This window comes from Apteryx rowi, unplaced genomic scaffold, assembly GCF_003343035.1.
Source record: "Apteryx rowi isolate R43461 unplaced genomic scaffold, aptRow1 scaffold_2, whole genome shotgun sequence".
NCBI classification, from domain to species: Eukaryota; Metazoa; Chordata; class Aves; order Apterygiformes; family Apterygidae; genus Apteryx; species Apteryx rowi.
The window spans coordinates 5,584,308-5,607,097 of record NW_020448307.1 but is presented as its reverse complement, the minus strand read 5'-3'; the positions used below and the strand labels follow the sequence as shown (position 1 = coordinate 5,607,097).

The following is a 22,790-nucleotide window of genomic DNA, read 5'->3' as shown; positions in this document are numbered from 1 at the left end:
TTAAAGTTCATCACTTTCATACAGTCCAGACTGCTCAGCCAAACGCTGAAACTCTCCTTCTGGTGAGAAAGCTTGTTTCACATCCAGTCCTCTACCATTGAGTGCCAAATACTTGCTGAAAGTTGGTCGAACCCGTAACTGCCTAGGGGCTGGAATTGGCTTGTTTGCATGTGCTGGAAGAGAGAGAAAAGCCTCTTTCAGTGTTTTCCCAGGCACCCATGATATAGCAACCCAATTGCTTTTTATCTGTAATGTAAAACAGCAAACTCTTAGGACATATATAACAGACGAGCCCATATCCCAGGCACTGGATACTGATGGGAAGGACCACATTCATCCTACTTCTGAGTATCAAGCAAACTATAGTCTTTAAATAGTGCAGACAGCAGATGCAGACAGACAATGTACAAAGGACACATTACACAGTATCTTGGCACTGGACAAATGCAGTATCTTCCTGGACGAGTTACTTTTTGTCTATGTCAGTATCTTGGGAAAGAAATCCACCGGGAGCTAGCTTTACACGGTTAATCTTCAGGGTCTGTTCTGAATACAAAGGCAAGTGGCTGCTTAAGCTGTAGTCTGTTGGTACTGTGATGTGGTACTTACTTGCAACCTCCAGTCTGGCATGGCATGTGGCCACACCTGCTCCATTAACAGCAGATACCGTATACCAACCAGAGTCTTTCTTGTTTGCGTTATGAATCAGGAGGCAAATCCGTCCAGTATTGTCATGCAACAAGCTGTAAAATTAAAGGGTTTATGTGTAAGTGCTTGGAGGGGGAAGGAGAGAAGACAAAGACACTGAAGTTAGAGAGGCAACCTACATGCTGAGGAGTTGAGAAAGCCCTAGAACAATTTTTGCAGGGCACTGCAAATTGTTTAGGCATCAACCCTGCATTGCTGTGTTGTGAGAACACCACTCATTCACACTGTGGTAGTGTTCAGGTGGCATCAAGGCCCTCTTGTAGCCCATGCCACCTCAAAGCGTGATGAATACACTGCACGTTTCAGTCCTACAGCCTTGCTTCCCCATGGGCACTGTGACTGCTACTAGCCTTCAGAGTGGCATCTGCTCAGAGTTTTTCTTTCAAACGACACTCTGAGCATTGCATCTGTCCAACACATGGGCCTGTTTGTCATGGGTAGTAAATGAGAGGTCTATCTAGCTGGGGGCTGCTGCTTTTGGAAACCAGCTCTTTCAAATTTGACTTAACGAACACTGGTTATTGTTTTCTAACACACCAATGGCCAACGCATTAGTAGGATACCTTATTCGGTCTGTATTATATTGTACCATTTCATTGTTTCTTTTCCAGTAAATCCGGGGTGTTGGGATGGCAGAGATCTGGCATTCGAGTCTGGCTGTATCTCCTTCAAAAACTTTTTTGCTTTGTGGTTTGAAGATGAAAGTTGGAGGGGTATGGTGTTCTTTTGCTAAATGAAAGAGGAAAGATGAGGAGGAATTATAATAAGTGTTGAATGTCAATAGCAGGCTTTGTTTATAAGCTTTTAGAAGGCTAAATTCAGGAGGATGCATGTCCCTTAGAGTAACTCTGTAGCCTATGGGCAATTCCCATGAGCACCAGGATGTAGTAGGCACAAATTCCACTTTAGGAAGAGAGTTGATCAACATATTCCATCAATATTGTGATATCTGAGTGACTCCCTAATTCTGGACAGGATGCCTAGATATCCCAATACAAGTGCTTTGAAGAAATACAGAGTCCCAAAAGTATGCATTAGAATAGCCTTGGAAAAGGTAAAGCGATTGTTATAATTTGAGCCTGAATACCTGGAGGTCCACCCCTGCTTCCCAACTGTTTTAATATCCCAAACACAGGGAAAGGCATTAGACTACAGACACTTTCCATGGCTTGTGTGATAATTATTAGTGCTCTGTGTCTTACCAATTACTTCCACTTTTACTGCGAAAGAAGCTTCCCCTGCACGGTTGACAGCCACACATTCATATGTCCCTGCATCAGATGATTTGACTGCTTCAAAAATAAATGAGTGGAATCCTTTTTCTGACACTATCATTTTATGGAACTGATCTTGATGAACCATCCTTCCATTCAGGTACCACATCACATCTGGAGTTGGCAGCCCACTAACCTGTAAAGGAGAGGAAAGAAGGGTAGAGTTAAAGAGCTTTCGCATAACACAAGGCCTTCAAAGCTATAGGGAGTTTGATGCATTTAGATGATCGAATCATGCCCCTACTGCAAAAATTTGCAGTCTTGCCTAGTTTTGAATATTAATGTGATGCTGTGCAGAGAGGAAGGCTCATGGAGTGCTCCAGACAAGCCAGAGATGAGATTTAGCTACAAGACAGTGGATGCTGTTCCTGCAAACCTCTGGCATTCCCATCCTGCTGGCTAGTTTTGATTTAATCTCACAGAACTAAAAACATCATCATCCAGTTTGTTTTGGTAATAAGTGTAAATAAGCTGTACACTGTAGACATTCATATTGTCAATACGTTCAGAAATTAAGCAATTTGCAGCAAAATAGCTAAATATCATGCCAAAGGCAGGCAAGCGTTTGTGTGAAGAAAGGGCTTGGAAGTCACCTCAGATGTGACTAGGAAAAAAGCAAACCACAGTCATTTTCAGCAAACAGCCTTTGCAATAAAGTTGCATGTGTGCAAGGCCTAGGTTCTTTCTTACCCTAAAATTGGTGCAGTTGTCGTGCAGTTTTCTGGCCATTCAGGTGTTTTGTTTGCAACTAGGGCATTTCCTTACAAGGTTGTCTGCTGCAGCAAGAGCAGACTCACACCTCAGAGGACTCATTAAAGGCAGGCAGTCCTCAACAGGCCTCATGGGACATGTGGCTCCATTCCTTTGCAGTCAGTGGGATCCTCAGTGCAAAGCACAAGGTCACCTGCCTAAATGCTTTGCTGAAGCAGGGCCTTGATATTCATTCCTCCCAATGAGCTCTAGAGGGTCTCCTGTGGTGGTACATATTTACCACTACTTAGCTTTAACCATACTCTTATGCATCCAATCCCACTTGCATTTTCCAAGGGAAAATGTTGACAAATTAACTCATTTTCTATTGGTTCACATGGCCTAGAGAGACCCTGCACTATCTACTCTTAGGCTGTTAGTGCTCTGGCTTATTAAAATACATATGCACTGCAGCTCAGAGACCTGCATGCTGCACACACCACAAAGCTAGTGGGACTGAAAGCGAAAGGCTGGCATTACTTTAAAGTCGAGCCTGCAGAATCGCCCCTCCTCAATAATTATGTCTTCAGGCACTTGTGTAAAACGTGGCTGAAAAAATTTTTCCTGGATTGAGTCGTGTCCATGTTCATCTCCTCTTGAGGATGGTCTGCTCCTAAAAAGCACACAGTACCAGCTGCATTAGTTGTGCAAAAGTTACCATAGCACAAATCACACTGAAACACTGATTGCAGCCAGAATACCTAAGCATCCAACAGTACAATTCTGTTTTGTTTCTCAACTATTAGGTTAGGCATGAGTTTTGATCAACCATTTATCTTGCTTAAGTTATTTGATTCAACATAGAAGTATCACATATAAAAACTGATCTTTAGCCTAATATCCCAAAGAATTTGTGAGAATAATGTAAGCTGTGTTTCATCATGGTCTAAGGTCTGTAGTTACTCTTTACATTGTTGGAACTTGCCTTCAGTGGAGGTACGTTATCTAGAATAGGAAGCATATTCACCATGGGCATATGGAGTCTTTACAACTTTAACATTATGCTTAGAATGACTGGATTAAGATCACAGTCATCATGAACCACACGCAAATGGTAGCATTTTAGTTGAAAAGACATTATTCATTTTAGAAAAATGAATAAAAAACTAATGTTGTCTAGAAACATTTAAAATAAGGTCTTCAAGAGTAGCTCAGTGCAAGTTTATGCATTACCTTACGTGTGCTGTAGGAACCTGCAACCTGATGTTTTCTGCATTCTGGTGCTTGGAAAGAGAAAGAGGAAAGATGAGTTAACTTACAGAGAAAGTTTAATTATAAACTGAATGGAAAACCATTTTAAGATAGCATACTGACTGCTGCTTAAAGGCAAACTGAATGCTTCAGAGGTCATTGGGGCAAGATGTAAAGACATTTGCATCAGGAGCTAATACGCTTGGTTTTCACCCTAGATTTTTGGCCATGCCAGTAACGAGTGCTATTAATAGCATGGGACAATTTCTCATCACTCCGTGCAGGTGATAGGTGCTGTAGTTGCCTTTGGCACACAAGGCTTTTGGCAAGCCAGTAACCTTTGTTAGAGGGGAATAGTTCTACTGGCGGTATCTAAAATGAGAGCTAAGTACGGAGTGTCCTTCCCTACAGCAGGAATAGAAGTGGAATCACTGGCAAGAACGCTATATTGTGCCCACTTAAATATGGTACCAGGAGCAATGAACACATGTTGAGCTGGAAAATATTTTTCTTCCTAGATCAGAGCCCTGACTAAGCTTACTGACAACTCCACAATCACATGAGTAGATCTTCTAAAGTACCCAGGATTGAATCCTGCTAGGAATTTAGATGTCTGGAGAATACAATTAGAGTTTATTACCAGGGACTCATTTTAGCAGTGGAATCAGACAGAGGAAATGCTGCATGGAAATTTCTAGGGTATTTGCATTAAGCTTGGTTCTGTGCTCTGTAGCCCAGTCCTGTGGAACACTTAAGCCTGGGTTTAAACTTCAAGCACAGAAGCAGTCTTCAATCTGGCAGAAGTGTCACGTGAATACAGGTTTTGCTGGACTGAGCTCAAAGGGGAGTTTCAAAGGCAATTGCTTGTATCTGCTCATTAACACAAGTATTGTGTAATTCCATCTTTGTCTTGGGATATGATGCTGTAGAGATGGAGTTGCATGTGATAATTCTAGTGCTCTGTTATACAGACTGACTGTACAGTAAGTTACTGAGGAATCAGGAGGCTGAATGAGTCGCTGACAGTAGTATTTAGGAATAAGACTGAACAACCCAAACAAGATCTCCCAAACATAAGCCAGTCTCTCCTTCCACTCTTTATGGAGCATTGCACATCCCTGAAAAGGTGCCAGTCATCCTGTTTTGGCTGAACATTTCCTTGTCCTCTGTGAAAGATGAGGTCTCTCTTGCTCTCTGACATCCATAATGTTCCCCGCTTGCCCGCTATTGACATCAGGCTGTTGGTGGGGAGAAACAGTTTCATTACAACTCAAACTGCGTGTTCCTCCCTTGCTGTGATCTTAAGTGTCTCCTGCACTGAAGAGAGCTTTGCTAACTGCATTTTGAAAGGTGTGTGACAGCCTGCTGGTTCCCTCTACATGTGTGCAGCAGGAGGGATGCTTTCTTTGGTAACACAGGTATCCAGTGCCACATCGCAGACGTGTTTCCATTAACTTTGATCAAAGAAGTGCCAAAGAAAGCTTTTAACTGGCCTGTTCTGAATAACCAATGAATGATGCAAGTCCCCAATTAAAATGTTTTTCAACATGCCAGTAGTAACATATCCTTGGCTATCAGCATGTGGGTTGCTAAAATAACCGCTTTGTCTTCCCTTAATGATTGCAGTCTCCCGGAAAGGATAAAACCCAACTAAACCCACTCCAAGGTCCTGACCTCTTATGGTCAGTCACTTATTCCAAACAGTGACAGGTGTAAATCCTGCTGTCCTGGCCAAGTGTGAGCTCAGGCTGCTGGAGAGCGTGTACCTGTGTCCCTTGCTGTGCTCCTCCCTGCCTGTCGCAGGCAGGGTGTGATGTGCTGTGCAGCAGCTGTTGTAATTCCTGCCCGGAGAGGTCATTCCTACAGATCAGGCCCGGTAAGGGGATGTAAGTAATGCTACTACTTTCTGAGTGCATAAACTCCCCTCTAGAAGCCCCCCCAAATCCAGCCCTACAGAGCTCTGCTAGTGAAAGCTGTCCCCCTTCCTCGTCTGCGCTGGCGCCAAGGAAACCCCACGTCGCCTCCCCGCTGCAGTATCGGCCGCTCGCAACGCGGTCGCCAGCACATCGCTGCTCTAGGGAGAGGTTCCCGTTTACCTGTGCGTTCTGCGCGCTTTCTTCGCTCTGGGCTTCCAACACAGAGGCAGCATTTTCTGGTCCAAGCAGCCTGCGAGCCATTCTTTCTTCATAAGTTAATCGCTTAAAGCAGAGCGGAGAGGAAGTCCAGTTAGAAGTCCGTTTACTGTATCAGTTCGTCTTGTAAGAGCACATCAACATGCCCCAAATTCAGGGCGCTGTCACTGAAAGCAGCGGCGGAACAGAAACCCCACGTCTGTTCCAGAGGGTTTGCTGTCCGTGATGCCTACTGGAGTCAGCCTCAATATATACACCACTGCAGTGCATAAAAGATTAAACTGTCTGTTCATCAAAGCCTTTCTAATGCCATCTGTGGCCTTCCACGCCTCCTCTTTCTGCGCTGGGATTATTTATGGATAACTGATGGCATCATCTCAGAAGCCAGAGTGAGTCCCAGGGTACCTTTCTGTTAGTGCTGGGAAAACTTTCCGAATCATTCAGCTGTGGATTTACTTCAGGAACTAGAGGCTTGATGGGTGCTAATGGCCCCTTCTCCCCCCAAAAGGCAAGAGTCACACCAGAGGCAGATGCAGCCAGATGGGAGCGCACGGTGTGCTGGAGGGGGGGGGAATGGGGAAGGGCAGCCCCTACCCCTGAAAGCACAAGCGAAGTTTATGCCAGCCCTACAGCTGCTGTATGCAATGCTGTGTGCTGCCCTGAGGGGAGGTGAGAACGCGTTTCAAGTTATGAAACGATCAGGTTCTTACTGTATGGATGCAGCACACAGGGATAAATGAGGAGAGTTAAATTCAAGTTCTGTTCTGTTACTTTAGAAGAGATCAAGCATGTTGGTCCTCTGAGCACCAGGACACCTGAAACTTTGCTTCCTGCAAGTTTATCTTGGGTTTGGAATTTGTGAAGTGAGGACAAGCTCCAGCTGATTTTCTCCTGAGTCTGGGGCATATATGCATTTGCTCCTTTGTAGATAAAGGCCTGTGGAGTCTTGTGGGACTTTTCTTTAGAAGAGAGCAAGAGACTTTTTTTTGCAAAACTCATGGGAACGTAATATCCCCAAGATCATTACTGCTGTATTGAGTGTGGCTGAGATTGGCCGGCAGGTTCAGACGTTATTGGAGGGCAGGGGAAGGGGACACAGAACGGTGATTGCATAAGTCTTATTTTTAGCCTGGCTTCCTATGGGAAGGAAAGCTGGCTTGCAGTGGCAAGCTTTGTTAAAGCAGATAGGACATTCCTGTTTGTTAGGGACACACTAACTCAGATTTGACCTAGTATTTTGTTTTCCTTCAATATGTAAAATTATATATAGGACACAAGCCTGTTTCTACTGAGGGTAACTGCAAAGCTCCTTTCTACTTCAGTGGGCAGAGGGCTGAACCTGTAAACACCGGGCTTTTGCCAGTCTGCCTCCAACTAGCAGGATGGTTCCCACATTAGAGACCTGCTTGTTCTAGCCAAGAATAAGAGACCTTCTTATAGGAGACAGCCTTTAAGATAAAAACTCATGTGTTTTCCTTGATTTGTTTTTGTTTGTATAACGAGAAATCAAAGAGTTTTACCACATGTGGTGATGCTCGAATGGGTTTCCAAATATTGGTGCTTCTCCAAGTTTGTAAGTACTCAGGGGTGGTTCATCAACTCTTGGCACTGGAAATCAGAGTGAATCGGGAGAACCCTAAGGCAGTCTTCTTGGGTTTTTAAGTTGTCTGTGGATGTGATGTTCAGCAGGATACCCAGCAGAGAGTTCAAATTTGTGCCACCTCCCTAAATACTTACCTTTCTCCAGGTACACAAATTCCTTAATCCAGACCCTAGCCTTATTAATTTGACTGCACAATTTCAAGAACAGTTTGAACAGCGTGTGCTAACCAAGACGGTAGGATAAGAGGGAAAGGCAATAGCAGCTCAGCCATCCTGCTGCATCAGATTGCTTTCGGGAGTCAGTGCAGCCCTTACTGAAGTCACAAAAGATGCAGACATTCAGCTGCCAGAGTAGCTGCCTACAGACAGATTTACAGCTACTGTCTCTCCTGCCACGCATTCAGGCCAGCTTTCATCATGTCCTAACAATATGCTGCTCCTTTCCTGGGAAGGAGCCTCCCATGGCTGAGCTGGGCCCAGAACCTGCCCCGGCAGTACAGGCATTTGCATTCTCATAGCAAAAATAACTATGAACAAGGGTGCTGGGAACTGAAGCAGTCGGATTTAAATCCTTCAGCAACCACACCTTTTTCGCCAGCCCTGAGTCTAGATCAAAAATGGAATTGCTGCTGGAAGAGTTTTTTTTTTAAACAGTTCTAATGGAAAACCTCAGCCACCTCACGCTGAAAAAATAATCTAGCCACAAATGGTTCAAAGAACCCTCCCTGGGCCCTGTCTGGGTACTAAGAGCGTTTGGGCAGTGGTCTGCCATCCACTTGCTCCTGTACTTTCTTTTGCTTCCTGCTCAGCTGGAAGGCTCCCATCTCTGGGGCCCTAGAGCTAGTCTCTGAATCCCTGTGTGCACTAACAAGAGTCGGAGCAAACCGGTTCTTTAATCAGCAGGTTTTCCTTACCTGGTTGCCATTCTGGAGAAGGTTGTCTTTGCATCGCAGTTTCCTTTCCAAGTCCTGAATGAGGGCCTCTTTTGTTCCTCGAATCTCGTGGTCTGGTGTCTTCTGCATAGACTTGATGCTAGCTTGTTTGTTATACATCGGTTTTGAGTAACTACTCATGCAAGAAGAGAAAACAAAATTATTCTTGTAGGCCTCCTTGGCTGTTCACTACAGCTTCATAAAATACACAAAAAATGTGAACCTGTTACCTAGAGACCATGGCTCAGATGGACCTGTAAAGCATTTGTAGGGAGATATGTAGGCCAGATGTTATAATCGGGGATCAAAAACCTAAGGGGAAGCATCATAGTCTAACCAAGTCATTGATTGTCCTCTCACAATACTGTCACAGTAGCCTGCAGTGGGCAGCATCCCTAAATCTTTTTGTGGCCCCTGTCCTGGGTCTTATGTGTGCACCAAGGCTAGCATTATTTTGAGGAAGCCACTAACTCCATTAAGCGCTACGAGTTTGTCAAGGAGCAAGTTCTCCCTCAAAAACTGCTTTTCTTTACAATTTCAATTGTTAGAAATGCCTCGGGTGCTGCAAATCCACAGCAGGTTCACAAATTAGTTGATTAGGTGTGAACAAATAGCTTACAGTTGTTTTCTTCTTCTGGGCACCAGAAAGTCACTTGATGCAGCATTTCTGTTCAGATGTTCAATAGCCAAGGCTACCCGAGCTAGGCAGAATCTCTAGGAGCCTATGCTGCATACCCCCATATATCTTAATCCTGTAATCCATAATCAAGGGACACAATGAAGTCTTTACTGTGGTAATAAGTTAACTGGTAGGCTTGATTCTGAAAGGTGTTAGGGAAAGAGGACCATCCCTCGAAATGGGTTGTGAAGGTCTACCAGAGGTCACAGCTCTCTGCTGACAATATTTAACCTGGTGCTTTAAATGCAGTCAGGTGGTTATATCAGGCAGTTATTTCTGTTCCAAATCCTCTTCCTTCTGTAGCTTGGGAGTTTGTTCTGCTGATTAGAATAGGGCGGAAGAGCTATAACACTGGTATGTATCCCCAGCACTGGTTGGGCTTATAACTTGCTCAAGGCCAACAGGTTAAGTGTCACGTTCCTGTTCATCCGTTTGTAAAACGATTAGGAAAATCCTCGATTCGCAGGATGTTGCATTTAGTTATTCAGAGAGGCTTATGTGAAAGGCATAGTGAGGCACCAAAGCCCTTTGCTATGAAAACAAACAGCCCTGCACTACACACACAAAGCCCAGTGGTTACTCCAGATGCATACCTAACCCACATACACTGTCCTGCCTTATTAGCAGTACTTTTAAGAAACACTACTCAGTGTCACAGCTAGCCCACTCAGTGTCACCTTTCCGTTCCCCGCAGTGCTGTGGTTCAAAAAAGAAAGAAAGAAAGAAAGGAAAAAAGCTGGAAACATTCAGATTTCCTGAATACAAACTGACATTTAAACCAAAGTTTATATCCAAGTCAGCAGGGAACCCCCCTACCCTCATCACCTTTCCAATATCTCCAGTTGAACGCTTCCTGCACTGACTTTCCCCAGGACCTCCAGCTAACATTGGCAGGAATAGAAGGTGGTGAGAAGGCAAGACTCAGCTCCCTTTGGGATCTCACTGACCTTGAGAGATATTTGGATTGCAGCCCAAACGCAAAATGATATAATACATATCCAGGAAAGAATTTGGTCTTTGGTGTGAAGGGGTTTAAAAAAAAAAAAAAAAAAAAAAAATCAAGTGACTGCCTTTTTGTTAGCACCTATGATTAATGAAAACTATATTGTAAATAAGTTTAGAGGCCTATTATGATGTGGAGCCTGGAAATACTGCTGAGACTTGCTAGGAATCTTAACGGTGCTTATATGTGGGAAATATTTTTTTTCCCCAATATAAGCCCTGTTTGTTGACAGAAATTCCTTTGAGATGGATGCCCATCTTCTGCTCTGGATACCCGTTACACAAGCAGTTTCCACCAAACCAAGCTAAACCGTTCGAAGCAACCCAAAGAACAGATACGCAGCAGCCAGTTACACGGCTGCTGTGTAGTTTAATTCCCAGTTTATAGCCCTCTATTCCACACAGATGCCAAGAGCAAGCGTTCAGCCGCCTAACCTCATTCACTTTACTCATGCAAAGTCCTGCCTTGGACATCAGAAGCCAAAGGGAGTTGTGCCGTTGGCTTCAGCAAAGCCAGCGTTCCCCCCAGCATTCGGATTTGGGTCGGTCAGTGCACGGGAGAGGCCGGGTCAGCCAAAACGAGTTCAAAGCAAGGGGGAGTTAGAAGCCTGCAGGTACTTACTGAGGATCCATAGGAGAAGGAGCTTGGCTGTTATATTCGGGCTGCGAGGGTAACACTGAGCACAGGAATGCTGCAGGGGGTTGGTTAGGCATGGATATAAGCCGGTGCCCAGATGATGAGCTAGCAGGAGACTGCGCAGATGCAGGTGTGACGGGATATGTGGATTCCTTAGGGGCGCTACAGGAAGGCGAGGAGAGCGTGATTGAAGAGCTCAGCGACGAAGAGGAAGAAAATTTCTGCCCGCTAGGGTTACGAGGTTGTATTAGGATGGAGGACTGTTTGATATTTCTGCTTGGCTCTGTAGAGGCTGCGGGTCCTGGAGGCTGCTGTTGCCCTTGACACACATTCTTAGCCTGGATAAAGTGTTTTGGACGTTCGTAGTTAAACATAGTTGGTTGGTACATAGAGGAAACGGATGGGAAATTATGGACACTCATAGGAGAGGTTTCACAACTGTCCTGTTTTTTTGTTGGTGACAATTGGCTTTGGGTAGGTGGCTGGTAAAAATTAGATGGCAGGCCACAAAAGCTTTCCTGGCTGGGCTCCTGGATAGAGTGGAACCCTTGCCTTGCAGAATAGAGGCTGTCTTGGTGTGGATTTTCCCTTAAGGAAGACAATACAGATAAAATAAATTGTACGGCACAATTTGAATCGCAAAAATACTGGTTTGTGAGCAGTCATTATCAGTCCAAAGAGCATGAAGTTCAGGCAACTGACAATTAAACCTTAGGCTTAAAATAAAGAGTTTCAGGATTGATTAGAACTATTCCAGAACTATATGAACATTTCTGATTACAGTAATAAGTCATACACTCTATCACACCCAGCTGCAGCGTTCACTGCTATCTTATCTGGAAGAGCCCAGTAAATTCTAAAGGAAATAGCAGCTGGTTTATTGTGACAGCCCGTCACCTGCCCAAGTCTACAGACAACCTTAGATAGTAGAGCTAAGCAAGGTAATTTGCCACATATCATCCTAATTAAAGGACTTTGGAGCCTGCAGTTTTGTACCTCTCTCAAAATACTAAAGGTACTATTATGTGCAGAACTCACTGTTTTTGCAAGGAAATTCGCTACACTAGGGAAGCATGAAACAGGTTCCACTTTCTTTTAAGGCTCAGACTAAACATTTGAAACCAAGTATCCCAATTTCTTCTGTAATAGCTTTTGAATTCAGAGCTTTTTATATCCAATTGAGATTAGGAGTTGGAATGCCAAGGACCATGCTTCTCCATTTGGAGTGATTTGCGCAATTTGTTATTATGGCTAGTAATAGCCGGAACGATACAGCCGCGGGATGAAGTAGCGCGAGCAGAGCTGCTTGGAGGCACTGCATGTATTTTGCAGGTCCGTGATATCTAAACTGGGCTTCCCAGCAGTTTACAAGGGAGGAAAGTTTGATTGAAGGGATCTGAGTAAGTGTGTTAAAAACTGACAAACAACTTCAGCTCTGGGATAAATAAATTCCCCCTCTCCCCCGCCAAAATAAGTGAAAAGCTACTAATACAAATGAGAATATAAATCCACACAGTTACATGTGCTGGAAAAAATTGTAATCTTGTCCCACTGAGATCAGCTGTTTCGCTGCTATATATACCCAGTATATTGTATTCCTTTCATCGGAGAGCCCAAAGGAGGCTTCCAAGAGGTCATAAATTCCCTTGGGGGATCAGCTGAAGGCATCGCTCTTGTTTTAAAGATTCAAAGCTTTCATTTCTTAAAGGTATTTATCAGCATTAGCTGAAAATTAAATGTAAGTAAACATAAGTTTTCTAGTAGAAGCTCCCTAACTTTCTCCTTGTCATGCACTGGAATTTAAAGGCAGCTCAAATTTTTGGAGTGTATCCAAACTATTTCTCATTCACTGGTGCAGAAAACTGCTTGAATCATGTTTTTACACTTTTTTTTTATATCCCTACCTGTATACAGATTGATTCATTTTATCTACAGACTACATACAAAAGCCATCCCTTACTGTTTTCTAGAATACAGCAGTTTACCAAGATACCAGCTAAACCCGCTGCCCCGCGTCGCGCAGATTCACTCGTCACAGCAAGGGATCGCTTACGTTTTCCTCAAATCATCCCACCTTGACTTAGGAAAAAAAAAATCTAGATTTCTGACTTTATAAGATAAAGAGCATATACAATAGTAGAAACACTTTGTTTTTTAAAAATCACTGATTTTTTTTTTTTTTCTTCTTTGCCTCCTATGCTAGACTTGACAGCACAGTACCTTAAAGGTACGTTTTCAACTCCGCATTACCCAGTGCATTGCAATGCCAGCTTGCTAGCTAGATGCAAAATAAAAAGTAATATATAAAAAAAAACAAACCAAAACAAAGCACCTTACCTACAGCCCAGAAGTTGTCACCTGGACTTTAACCAGTATTTTGGGAAGGGACCGTCATCCGGTGACACAGACTGTCATAGTAGCCCTCTGCGTAGCGTTATAAGACCAGAGGCTTTAATGCGCTGCCAGCTAATGACAGCGGCCGGACCTGCCTGTCCTCCCACCTCCACCGGTGTCAGAATAAGAGTCTCCAGCACCCCAGCCCTCCCGCCGCCACTTCATTTAAAGGCCGCAGCCTCATTTTTTCGCAGGTGCCCCTGGTCAGCAGATCACGCAGCGCAGGCAGCATAAATCCTGCTCCCTCCCCATGGCCTCCCAGCTGTGAGGGCTGAGGAGGAGCTGAGCCCCATCAAGGCACCAGGGGTTCTGGAGGTGCAGCAGGACCCTCCTGGTGGGGAGCAGGGCCATGCTGAGAGACTGCATCTCATCCTAGCCACGGAAGGGGTGGTGGTTTGGAGTCTGCATCTCATCCTAGCCACGGAAGGGGTGGTGGTTTGGAGTCTGCATCTCATTCTAGCTATGGAAGGGGTGATGGTTTGGTGCCTTTGCAGTATTTCTGGTGCTCCTGGCCTCAGTGCAGGGGGCTTATAGCTCACCGGTGTGGTTCAGTTGGGCTTGTTTCATGCACAGCCTGCAGGTAAGGCTCTGTTTCTGAAATCCTGCAGTTTTGGCCCATTCCCTTGTCCTGAGCTGGTTCCCCCCCACTTTAGGTTTGGGGCCAAAGCCCTTGGAGGGCAAGGAAACCTGGCCTGTCCTCACTGGTGAGATGCTGCTGCCTTCCCAACTGGGCCAAACTGGGATGGGGCAGACAGTGGCCTCTGAGGCCACAGCCCTGGTCCTGGGGTTGAACCCCTGGGTGCTCAGCACAGTTCTTACCATCAGTCAACATCAGCAGCATTACTCATGGTGGCAAAATTAAACAGGTGTGTAACTGTTTGAAGAACCAGTCATAAAGAGAATAACACATACAAAAGGCTATACTTGATAGTAAAATATTTGTATGTATTATTATACCTATTTACTTGGATTAAAAGATCCAGCTATGCTGTTTTCACCAGGAGGGAACAGATAGTGCTGGCAGATTAAGTGATTTGTATCCCTTTTATTAAAGACTGTGGTACTTAATTATGTCTTAATTATACTTTGCAAGCTCTTGCATAACATGCATACCATTGCTTAAAAAAACCCCAACCCTGTGAACGCAGCAGCTCTGACCGTGTGTGGCCTTTAGGCTTCTTCTCTCCTTGACTGTATTGAATCTGTCTGCACAGCGATCTTTAATAGTTAATCCATATTTAATGCTTGCATTTAAACATCAGCCCGCTGTTTGTGAACTAATTCTATGTAGCAGGCCTTAATTGAGTGCTAATTTATTTAAATTCCTTGCAGTGGAAGTGATTAAGGGAGGAAGTGTGACCTTAGCTGTCTGGAGGGGCTGTTTGTTGTTCTTTAGGCAGAAAATGCTGCAATAATTCACAGGGAGCGTTGCATACTAAATAAAAAAGAATAAGTGAGGGTAACTGCAGCAGGCTGCTTTGCGCCGTAGGAGGCTCTGAGCTTGGTAAAGGTCGGGTTCTGTGCTTGGGCTCACGGGCTTCCCATGGACTTCAGTGAGGGTGCAGCAGGCTGGCTGCACGACTGGAGGTGGCTGCAAGGCATGGGTTTAAGGACAGCTTTGTGTATTTAAAAGGCTGGACACGAGTAGGACTGTGCGTGTGAAAGGCAAGGAACAGGAAAACAGGAGATCCAAAAGGTAGGAAAAAAATTGGAAGAGCTAGAAGCTCAGTTGATAAAGGTGGAGGAATAAATCTCATGATTTGTGTTAGGGTAACTTAATAGTCCTCTGGCCGGCGCTGTTAAGTGTTAGAGCTTAGCTTTTCTGTACTGCTTCAGTCTCCTTTCTATGAGAGATGACACACTGCATCCGATCAGGTTCTTCTCTTTGCTTGAATCGTTTAGCATCAAATGGCTAGAAAAGGCTAAAGAATCTTTTATCTATTTGTTAAGTAATCTTAAATCTGCCTAAAAAGACCTGGCAGTAAACTTAGTGCCTGAAGCCTCCCCTTTTGCTTGGATTAAGTTACTTTATTAAAGTTAATAATCAGTGTAGAGTCTAGCATGGGCTGCTTTCCTAAGGCAGCTGGAGAAGGAAACAGTAAGCTGCAGATACAATGGGCTCAAAAAGGAATAGCTGGAAGTGGCAGTCTTCTAGAATTGCGTTTTGTAGCTTTTGTAGAGTGACTGTTGCTAAGCAATAATTTGGAGAGGTATGAGTACAAGGGCTTCATTCACTTTATAGTTGTTCCCAGTAAAAGCTTTGTTCTATTATCGTGTTCTTTGCTGGTATTTCTTTTTGTCTTGGTATTACTGTTTCAGCCACACAGGCTACGTGATAGTTATAGGACTAAATCTGTCTAATAAAACAGTTACTGTACAGCTAATCATTGGAGATCTGACCTTGCAAATACTGGCACACCCCTTCCTTAATATGAATTAACAGCAGCATTTACAGTGTTAAGTCCCATTCATAATGGTATTTCAAAGCACATGGTAACAGGGTTGTGGTTTTTTTAAGGATATCTAAATGCTCAGAGGTGGATATTCCTAGAAATTTTAATAGTTTTCTCTCTTTACCTTGAGGCATATAAATACCTTCCAAGATCTGGTTCAGCATCACTCTCAATCAAAAGCACTCTACACTAGTTAACATTTTTATACAAACCAGATTTTTAGAAGCTATTGCGTAGCTCACTTTGGTGGAGTGTTTTATCCCTTCATGTAGGATGTCAGATACTGCATATCAAACTAACCAGAGCTTTAAAAATAACCCCCCAAACACATCTCACTGATACTACTGCAGCAGTAAACTCAGCAGCAAGTATCACCTGCAAGAAAGAAAGCCTCCTCGCACCTTGCTTTGGAGAAAGGCCAAAGAACAGGCTTCCCGCAGCCTCTGAAAAATCTGGAGGGAGGATGGAAAAACCAGTCCTCTTCTACAAATACAGCTAGAAAATGTGTCTGATTGCTTCCAAGAGGTGATTATGCCAGAGACTGCATAACAAGTGTTCGTTTTTGGTCGCCAGATAGTTAAGAGCCTGCCTTGTTTGACATAAACCACGTGTAAAGATTACAAGCAGCCCGATGCTGATCTGCACTAGATACTCGCCAGCAAGTTCAGACGCATCTCTAGGTGCTGGGGACTGCAGTAGCTGAGCATGAGTTTACTTGAATTCAGTGCAGCAGTTGTATGCTGGGCTTGTGATATTGGAGGACGATGGCACGTGTGCAGCTTCGGTGCAGGTTACAAGCAAGCCCACTGCCGCTTTACGGGACCACAGTGTCCTCTGGGCTGTATGAGTTGGCTTCGTGACTAGGAGACAGCAAGCCAACTTCAGCCAGGGCTTTGACTCTGTGGTGGGCTCTGCGTAGGGTCCCGGCTGCTCTCGTGGGCACAAGCCTTCCTGGATTTCATGGAAGGGCTTGGAGCTAAACTGACAGCCTCCTTGGAGAGAGCTGCAGCTTAGGGAAGGAAACTCCATTTTTAGTCAGCTCTTCAATAAAAGTCTCCTGTTCACGGAGGAATCTACGCTGAAATACGACCTCTCATGTGCCGAACTTGGAGGAGGGAGTTCAGAATTGTTAAAATAACTGGTTTAATGAAAGTGGCCGAGTACATCCAAAAATAATCTATAACACATGGAATGCTTTCTGTCACGGACAACCATGTACACACGATGTAAGAGTATCGCTGTAACGCCCCACTGGCATCCAGCTGAGCGAGGAGCCCCGCGCCTGCCTTGCAGCTTTCCCCATCACAAAGTACGGGGGAACTATAGCGCTGGGCTCGAATCCCCCAGGACCCCTTAACTGCCACTGTCTGAGATCTTCATTGTGCCAACAAACACTGCAAAAATCTGGGGTGGAATTGCTAAGAAAACATGTGAACCCGAACTTGTTTTGTTTCTCTGGGATGGTTAAACAAGCTAAATAGCAATGCAGGGAGTAAATAGCTGCTTGAGAGTTGCATTTGGGGCAGAAATTGGGTTGAGTCCTATTATGAGAGGTGATACAGTATTCTTAAGGAAAATTTCCATCTGCTGAACGGGGCCTACCATGCCAAGGGACACGTCTCGCTGTGTCTGGTGGGATCACCCGTTCAGTGCCTTTCCTCCACAGGCTGCTTTACAGGTGCAATCTAAGGGTGCCACGCTTCCCGGATCCCAAGTTTTATTGCTGCTTCACGGAATAGGGAACTGAAACATGAGGCAATGCAACCAACCAAGGCTTTGGAGGAAGTCGGTGGCAACAGAACTGACTTGAAATTTCCCAGATACTGTGTTTTGTGTGTCATGCTCAACTGTGGAGTTGGAGGTTTCCTGGTGGCTAACTATTTGTGGCTGCGCTTTTAAAGCTACTTACAGGTAGGCGCTTCTGGAAATACCTCTAGACACTTATCTGAGCCTTAGGTAGTTACGTTCTCTGTCAGACCGAGCCTGTGCTGTTCTGTAGCTAGGCTGGTGTCACAAGTTCCTGTGACATTTAGGCAACAACTCAGGTTGTTTGCCCGGGTAGGGTATGGGGCAGGGGAACTTTGCTGTTGTGCCGCTGGGGTCACTGGAGGGCTCATCCTCTAACTAGTGTTTAAAACCACCCTGGGGATGTGATTTTTTCCCCCTTTGCCTTACCGCAGAGGTGAAGCCTGAGGCGAATTCTCATAAACGCCGGGAAAACCTTCGGTTTCGCTCTCGGAGTTCGTCCGGCTGAAGGCGGTGGGTCCTGCTCGCCGGCCTAGCCCTGGGGTCTCCGGCCGGGTGCCGTAGGGTGGCTGGCCGGCCGCGTCCCGCTCCGCGGCGGCAGTCTGGCTGCTTCTAGGGAAGGTGGGTTTCTTCGTGGTGGCTGGCACCGGGGCAGCACCCGCAAAGCTTTCCAGCTCTTTCGCTCCTGGGAATGGGATTGTGCACAAAGTCAATCGTTCCGTTTGCAGCTGCCTGCGAGCCTGAGCTGGGCAAGTTGTGTGCAGTGATGAGCAAGGTGTCGATATCGACAGTGTGTTGGGCTAAGCTGTGGGCGAAGCTCGGGGAGGAGACCCTTTGGGCGAGGGAACGACAGCTCCACCTCGGCGCCCTACGCTGGTCCGGGCGGAAGCGTGGCCAGAAGCAGAAATGCAGAACAGCTTGCATTCAACCTTGAGAAATGCCCAAGCAGACTGTGTTTTGGGGGTGTTTCTCTTTGGCTGAGCCTACACAAGTGTTGGGGCCCGGTTTCTGTTTGGTAAATACCCGCGACTCTGCCGGATGCTGAGCGGCAGCAGAGCTGCCTGAGCTTAGTTGTTCAGCTTGAGACCTATGTGCTTACCTGGGGAGACGGAGAGACGTGCGCTAGATGCCACTGAGCCAAATTCATTTTCAGCAACACACTTAAATATCCCAGAGTCTTCTGGAAAAGCTTCTGTAATAACCAGTGTGCAGACTTCCTCTGAAATGACAAATTGAGGCAGGCTGTTGTACTGTAAGGGCTGAATGTTAATCCATAGGACCTGGTCCTTGCAGACAGGACTGTTGGTTAGTGATGGGGTTTGGTGGCAAGAAGTGGCGTAAAGAGTTTAGGAAGTTAAGGGATTTGGAAGGAGTGAAGATGAAGGAAGGATCTTTCTGCCTGTGACTTTAAGGAAGAAAAAAAATAAACGAAAGCCCACAGGTTAGTAGTATTGATGTTTCCCATGTCTCTTAACACACGGGATACTCTTCTTTGGCTGAATGTAAAAGGGGCAATGCCTTTTTGACTGTGTTGCTAAATAAACTGGGGCCTTTCAGGAGCTTGTGTCAAAACCAAGTACCTGAAAGCTGTTAGTTTGACACTGAACATGGTATCTTCTTGCTACCCTTTCAGCATTACTGTTTTATCTTGGATTAGATGAGGGGGAAAAGCTAGGTTTGGGGTAAACTAACTGATGGGATGTCTAACAAAAGATGAGTGATGTACTTACCAGGAACTGCTGATGAGCAAGCCTCTGCTCAAAATAAGAGAGAAAATAATTAAATGCTTGTAAATGCCAAAATGGAAGAAAGACCTTCAGCCCTCACTCACTCTCCCACCTCAGCTGGTTACAAAAAGGACCATCTCTCTGTGTCCATCAAGAGAAATACTGTCCTGCTAGGGGAAGTTCAGATTTGACTGCAACCTGATGGCACAAACCCCTCTCCGCTGAGGCCATATAGAAGATTGCTAAATTGGTCAGTAGTTAGGGTATATTGTGACAGTGCCTTCATGGCTCAGTAGCGTCTTCACCAATACCTAATGCCCTTTCAGTCCCTTCCCATGGCGCCTGCTCTGTTCACACATCCCCAGGAAGGAAAGGACAAGCTCTGTACAGCAGTCTGTAATGGCAGATCATTTGATGCTTTTAAACCAACTTCTATCTCTATGAACATATGCTGTCCTCTAATTTTTATAGTGGTTCTTGTTCCTGTCTTATCACTACCCCAATAAAATTACTGTGCGTCAGAGAGGCATAGCAATACCTACTTTTCCGCAGTATTCGGAAATCTGCAGAATCTATTATCGGGTCATATTCTCTGTACCAGTGAACTTGTAAGGTTGGCGTGGTGCGAATGCGGCATTCAAATACCACTAATTGACCCTTCGTAGCTCTGATGTTTTGTAGACCCTGGAGGAGGAAAAAATGGTGTAAAATGGCTGACATAGTAACTGCTTAAATGGGGAAACACTTAGGCAACCAAACACCCTTTAGTGAACAAGATGATGTCATGACTCTATTTTATTTTACTTAAAATAATTGATTTGATTCTAGATATATTTGAAGTGGGTTGAGAGTGGAGGTTTTTCCACCTGTAGACCAGTGCTCATTTAAAGGCTTTAGCTTGCTCATGCATTCAAATCAAAACAAAAATGCAGGAAAAACATCTAATTCTAGTGGGTGACATATAATAAAAGAGGCTGCAGTGAGAGATTCCACTTCAGCCTTCTTTGTAGCAAATAAATGAGATGAATTCATGCGAGTGGTTCTGTTTGTTGGGATCATTTACCAGTTAAGATGCTAGTTTGATAGCATTGCTAATGAAGTATGTTGGCTTTTTGAAATGTAAAAGAAACACCCCCAGAGGTTTTTCTAAAGGAAGAATAAAACTCAAAGTCTGATGCTAGGGGTTGAAGTCGCAGAAGAAGCGATGTCTTTTCGCCAACCTTTGTTCTTTACCTTTGTAAACACAGGTGTGGTTCCATAGGAAGACCCTGTCTGGCTCGTAGAGGGACTCTGCATCTATATAGCAAAGAAAAGTGATTTTATAGCTTGCATTTCTCATATGCAGAAACCCAGTTGTATTGCTGGCACTTTACTTTGAAACAGAGAAAGGTTCAGAATGTTTCTCTGTTGTTCGTGCACCAGCCTATCATATACCCTGGGGAGAGTCTCCATTCAAGTGCTCCAAGAGAAAATGCCTTACTGGATTGTGAGTGGAAAGAAGAGCTGATAACCTGTAAGTGTTGCTGGTCATATAAGGCATAAAAGCCAATTCACTGCCCACATCTTGTAGTCTCTCTGTACAGCTCAATGTTGCCTTCCAGTAGTTGTCCTCTTCTACAGAGATTTCTGCCTGGTTTAGTTCATCCCGGGTCTAGCTCTTCTTGGCTTGTGTGATGCGTGTGTAACTACAGTGAGGCTGAACGTAGAGAAATGAGAAGGAACTTCGGTGGTCTGTCCTGACATCCTTCTTAAAGCTTAACTGATGTAGAGATTAGAGTAGGGTCTCTGATTAATCGAGAAAGGCAGTGTTAAGGTTATCAGATCTTTGCAGTGCAAGGTATGTCCTTGCTCCATGGCAGAGTGTTGATGTCCACTCTCACCCATCTCATTTAACTTTTGGACCGCCTGTCTTGCATAGATATGTGCAACTGAAGTGCCTGAGTTTGTTTTGCTGTGGTCATGGTCTTTTCCTTAATCTGTCTCTTCTCCAAAACAGCCCAAGTTATCAGCTCTTTCCCTCCCAGCCTGAGTTAAGATGGAAGTCTGTTCCTAGGCAGTTTGAGTTCCCTGGCTCTTGACCAAGTAACTGTTCAAAACCAGCTATCTGTCTGAAGTGAATCTTTGGAGGAGGCTGGCAAATGGCTAAGTTGTGTGGCAGCTACTCAATTATTTCTAGCCTTATCCCCCTGCTCCCTCAATTCTCTTAGCAATTCAGGCTAGAAAATGTTCCAAGCCAGAAAGCCCTTTTCCAGGAGGGAGAGTCCAAATCTTGATATTCATGATGACTCTTGCCTCTTGGTGACTTGCTGAAGATGTGCTCAAGCTGATCCTTACAAAATATTTCTAAAATATTATAAAAAATAATTTAAAAAATGTGTAACCTACTCTTTGAGGGTCAATAGATAACGGCTGAATTAAAGTGGTGTAACTCTGGTGGGCTGAGCGGCTGCTAGGGACTTCATTGGCTGGGGAACCAATGGTCAGCAAAACACTGGTGGCTTTCCGCTTTTTCCTGGTGTGGGGGAAAAATAAACATGGCAGGATGGAGACAGAGACTTTAGCAGTCTGAATGTACTTGACCCAACAGCGTTTGCACTTACTGTGACATTCCTCTGGCCCTGCCAGGATGCTGAGACTTGCAGGGAGGCTGAGCCTTCAGATTTACCCTATGAACCTGGAGAGAGAAACATAAATCAGTATGTTTTCCTTACAACACAGTGAAGGCTATGTTTTATGAACTGAGCATACGCTGACTGGAGAGCAAATGGTATGTGCAAAAGAAAACAGTAGCATCCCTAGTAGTTGCGAGTAGGCTCAAGTCATCTCCAGAGCATGGGGACATTTAACCAAGACTATTGATGTGGGCCTTTGTGAAAGACAGAGGTCACCTGTGAAAACTGGCTCCATGGCTGAGTTAAGGTTTTTCTGCATCTTAGTGGAAGAGTCTAAAGAAAATCCTTGCTGCTTTAGCTGAAGTGAAAACGCTGCCTCATAAAACAAATACCACATCCTTCACATGTAAGGATTGCAGCCTACCAGACTGAAGTTAAAAAGTAGTTATGGGATCTCGTTACATCACAGCGGTAATAAAAGGTTTGTTGGTTTCATCCGTGTTTCTTGCCGTAGCGAGAGGGATCGTTACTGGTGGAGTACTGCAGGCTGAAGAACCGCAACAGTAAAAGCTGTCATGCAGGTCTCGATAAATAACTCCCAGCAGCAGCCGTGCTGTTGTCATCGGCTCTGCTTCTGGGGTGAACGTTAAAAATGTGGCTCCAGGCTGAGAGAGAGCAGCATGGAGACCGTGTTTCTACATCTGGAGAGAAGGAGTTGAGCCTAGCCAGTTTGTCAGCAAGGACAAGGCACAGAAATAACTGCATTGACTTTCTGCTTGCTGTAGTGGCAAGATATGTCCTGTGCTGATCTGTCTGGTTTGATGCAACACTCGTGAGTTACTGGCTTGCAAAGGGTGCCCTGGGAGTTATTTTCCATATCCCATCAGCCAGCCATTCTTTCTCCCCCACTCTTGGCACCTGGGGGGTGGAATTAAGAGCCTTATACTGCAT

The 22,790-nt window shown here is 44.9% G+C and overlaps 1 protein-coding gene across 2 annotated transcripts; it reads right to left on the bottom strand.

Moving 5' to 3' along the window:
* On the bottom strand, positions 1-20,523 carry MYOT (myotilin). 2 transcript variants are annotated; one of them, XM_026063334.1, is made up of 14 exons: positions 20,461-20,523; positions 19,770-19,911; positions 19,231-19,254; positions 18,600-18,719; positions 17,930-18,185; positions 10,893-11,495; positions 8,572-8,722; positions 6,020-6,121; positions 3,906-3,955; positions 3,213-3,345; positions 1,911-2,118; positions 1,272-1,437; positions 610-743; positions 1-173 (listed from the first exon to the last, which is right to left on the bottom strand). In XM_026063334.1, the coding sequence occupies exons 1-14, from the start codon at positions 20,521-20,523 to the stop codon at positions 1-3; spliced, it is 2,325 nt and encodes a 774-aa protein (XP_025919119.1). The 2 variants fall into 2 exon arrangements, with proteins under 2 accessions (XP_025919119.1, XP_025919120.1); XM_026063335.1 differs by lacking the exons at positions 17,930-18,185; positions 18,600-18,719; positions 19,231-19,254; positions 19,770-19,911; positions 20,461-20,523 and adding an exon at positions 9,871-9,897 and having other exon boundaries at positions 10,893-11,296.
* Between the last annotated feature and the right edge of the window lie 2,267 nt (positions 20,524-22,790).

What these genes read in the sequence shown, in the direction of transcription:
- MYOT (XM_026063334.1), bottom strand. Translation starts at nt 20,523, where the DNA reads ATGCAGAGTCCCTCTACGAGCCAGACAGGGTCTTCCTATGGAACCACA. An exon ending in CCACACCTGTGTTTACAAAG is followed by an intron (nt 19,912 to 20,460) that starts GTAAAGAACAAA and finishes TTCCTCCTCCAG; the next exon opens with GGTCTACAAAACATCAGAGC. An exon ending in TCTGCAGGCTCGACTTTAAA is followed by an intron (nt 2,119 to 3,212) that starts GTAATGCCAGCC and finishes TCTCCTTTACAG; the next exon opens with GTTAGTGGGCTGCCAACTCC.